The sequence below is a fragment of the Octopus bimaculoides genome, chromosome 16 (genome assembly GCF_001194135.2).
Source record: "Octopus bimaculoides isolate UCB-OBI-ISO-001 chromosome 16, ASM119413v2, whole genome shotgun sequence".
NCBI lineage: Eukaryota > Metazoa > Mollusca > Cephalopoda > Octopoda > Octopodidae > Octopus > Octopus bimaculoides.
In genome coordinates this window covers 34,107,910-34,111,605 of record NC_068996.1, presented here as the reverse complement: position 1 = coordinate 34,111,605, position 3,696 = coordinate 34,107,910, and the positions used below count along the sequence as shown (strand labels likewise).

Genomic DNA, 3,696 nt, shown 5'->3' with positions numbered 1-3,696 from the left:
TGTGAAAGTATCTGTCATTACAGTATCGAAATGTGATTGTTTCAGTTAGTGGAATAGTTTCATTTTTAAAGTGAAAGTATTTGACATGAGTGTTTTTGTTTCATTTTTGACACGTAATACTTAAATAGCGGAGGAGATATTATGTTGCCGTGGGCTCAAACTCTGCAAGAAGTTAAAAATTTTTTTTGACTAAAACACAACTGGAACCCTAAGTGAGGCATGTGTAAAATTTGAATGAAATTGGTTGCGTAGTTCTCGAGTTTTAGGGATTCACACAGACAGACAGACAGACAGACAGACACACATTCTCATTTTTATATATAGAGATATATATATATAAAGAATATTTGAGATCCCCTTCGGAGTTTGCACTAGACTGATCATGGGTTTGCACTTAGAAAGTTACCCTCCCAGGCACAAGTCCAGGCAAGAAGACCAGCAGTTGCCCATGCATACCGGCCTCCCCTCTCCATGCCACCAGTGTTATCCAAGCGAAAGGCAAAGGCTGATACAGCTTGGTACCTGTGACGTCGCAACTCATTTCTACAGCTGAGTGAACTGAAGCAACATGAAATAAAGTGTCTTGCTCAAGAACACAACACGCAGCCTGATCTGGGAATCAAACTCACAACTTCACAGTTGTAAGCTCGACACTCTAACCACTGAACCATGCGCCTTCACCTATATATATATATATATATATAGCATTCTGAGATCAGACTTCACTGCTTTTCCTATGTCTCTGGTATTCTTCTTTTGCAGGTTCTTTCCAACTGAATCTTCTGGTACTTCTTTACACAACTGTTATCCTCGACACACATCACATATCTACAAAGCCTTTCCTTCTCTCTTACTACATCTGATTTCACTTGCCCATGTTTAGCTGTCATGTAACACCACACTTCATTCACAACTACCTTACAATCTCTCAGTGAGAGAAAGAATTCTCTTATTGATCCTTAAACCTTTTACACCCTACACCTATTTTGGCTACTATGCATTCAGAACACTGCCCTCCATTGCTAATTAGATCACCTAGGTAATGGAAACAGCTAACTACTTCTAAAGAGCCTTTTAAGCATTAGAAAGAATTAATTTCACAAGTACTCTTACAACTAACTACTCTTGTGCATATGCTATATATGAAGTCTTTCTTCTCTTAAAGCCTGCCTGTAATGCACCAATAATTTACTTTGGGTACAAAGTATAGGATTACTACCTACTCTTTTTTTGCATGTTGAGTATGACCAACTCCCAGAACAATCCTGCTAACTATGACATTTGTTATTGCTAGGTTTACTGTTTGAACACCTGATATCTAATCTCTGCTTCTATGTTTGGAACTTTTCCTCTAATTCTTTAATGGATTCAGCTATGAGATTTAAGTCATCAACATATAAGAGTTCCCATAGTCAGCCACTCTTGAACTTCACTGTTATGGTCTGGTGAGTAAACAGGAGGAGACTGATAACCAAACCCTAATAGATACCTTTCATGCTAAATTCATAGCTGAATTCTTTGCTAACTTTCATTTTATCATAATCTGTGCATGGCTTGCACTCCTCTCATGAAACTTCATCTATCCCTACTTTTCTTAATGACCACTAAATTAAAATCTATGGAACCCTACCAAAGAGCCAAAGGCCTTCTCTAGATCTAGGGCAAACCTTTATACATAATATCAACAGATATTGGGTATAATGGTTTGCCCTTAGCTAAAAACTTGTGTATTTGTCTCACTAAGAAAAGAACATCAATAGTTCCCTGTTCTTGCCTGAATCTAAACTGTATCTCATCTTCCTAATTAGTTGTGTGCCATAACTCTCTCAGTATCTTTCATAACCTGGTCCATCAATTTGATGCCTCTATACTTGCCTATTTTTCAGAACCTTTTATTTTCTCATTACCAGCTGATGATGATACTTCTATGTGAGTCATTTAGTATGAAATCTCCTTGTACTCCATGAATAAACTGTGTGCATGTCCCACTTTGTTGGAAGCTTTTCAATATCACAACACATTCCCATGCACCATATAATTTCTTGTATAGTTTACAAACATGATTCAGCATATGCCTCAACTGGTCACAAAGCCACATTGATGACAACACTTTACATAGATACACACACCACAATTTTCTACCTGGTTTATGAGCTTGACTCAAGACATGGTCCAACTGATCAGAACTCAGAAAACTCCATTATCCCAACCAATACAAATGCACACACACACACACACACATACACACATACAGGTATAGATGTGTGTGTATACATATAGATGTGTGTGTATTCCAACCCCACCCATCTTTTGCTTAGTCTTTTTAATTTTTACAGTTTTTGTAAAACCTTTTTATTTCTTTTAATGTTTGTGATGTGATTTTTAAGTAGAACATTCCATCTATGATCATAACCAAAAAGAAAACCTCAAGGAAGTTGCTCAACCTACTAAAAATAGCCAAATCTTCTTCAAACTACACTCTAATATGCTAAATAAAGGCGGATATGCTGGCCAATGTAGTCTCTGATCTAGAACAGGCAGGATGTAAAGTTTCCTTCTTGGGTCATGCTGACTCACGAGGGCTGGTTTCCCAGTTTTCATGGTATATAAATTCTCCACTGGCAAAAGTGCCAGTCCATCGTTGGCACTTTTGCCAGCTGAGTGGACTGGAGCAACGTGAAATGAAGTGCTTTGCTCAAGAACACAACACATTGCCCAGTCTAGGAATCAAAACCACAACCTTACAATCATGAGTCCAACACCCTAACCACTAAGCCATGTGCCTCCACACAGATAAGATGGACATGATTGGAATGTCTTTGATTACAAATCTGCTTTATCAAAGCTACCTAGGGCTAGACAGGAACAACAACAACTCCCACCACAATTATCTGTCATCAGTCATCTAGAAACGGAGCTGTGATTCTTCATATTTCTATTCTGAATAAATAATTATTTTACTCTATATCATTGTTTGCTTTCTTCCAGTGTGGATTTGATTTCCATCATGCTCAGCCAGGTTATGTTATGCTCAACAAATGGTTGAAAACAGATGAACCCAATACATTGCCAGAATATGCAAATCAATATATTGGTGAGTATATATATATATATATATGTTCTTTTACTTGTTTTAGTCATTTTGACTGTGGCCATGCTAGAACACTGCCTTTAGTCGAACAAATCGATCTCAGGACTTATTCTTTGTGAGCCTAATACTTATTCTATTGGACTATTTTGCCAAACTGCTAAGTTATAGGGATGTAAACGCACCAACATTGGTTGTCAAGCAATAGTGGGAAGGACAAACACAGACATGCAAACACATAGGTACATACATACATACATACATACATATATATATGTAGTGAAACTACCTATCGTCACTAGATACAAAACTACTATCGCCATTACATACAATCTTCTCATTTAAATATAAATAAATGCGAGCGTAGTAGAGAACCCATTCCTTGTCATCACGTGACTGATTATTATTCGAATCGGCAACTACTTCGAACCTTTCCCGCCAGAACGCAAACTGACCAATCACGGCCCCTAATAAGGTCACGTGATAGAGTATATTTCTACCATCTGGTGAGCCAATAGTTTGTTATAAATAGCTTTAACTCGGCGGCCAAATTTGTCTCGGTCCAGTTTCTCTTTGAGAACTGTTCCGTGTACCACACGACAGCAACA

General features: G+C 37.8%; 1 protein-coding gene across 6 annotated transcripts in view; it reads left to right on the top strand.

Annotated features, from left to right (window-relative positions):
• Window positions 1-3,696, top strand: part of LOC106882168 (uncharacterized) — a 76,250-nt gene that overhangs the window by 64,083 nt on the left and 8,471 nt on the right. For all 6 annotated transcript variants that reach the window (XM_014932750.2, XM_014932752.2, XM_014932755.2 and 3 more), the window contains one exon: window positions 2,989-3,094. In XM_014932750.2, coding sequence (XP_014788236.1) covers window positions 2,989-3,094 — 106 coding nt within the window. The remainder of the gene's footprint in view (window positions 1-2,988; window positions 3,095-3,696) is intronic.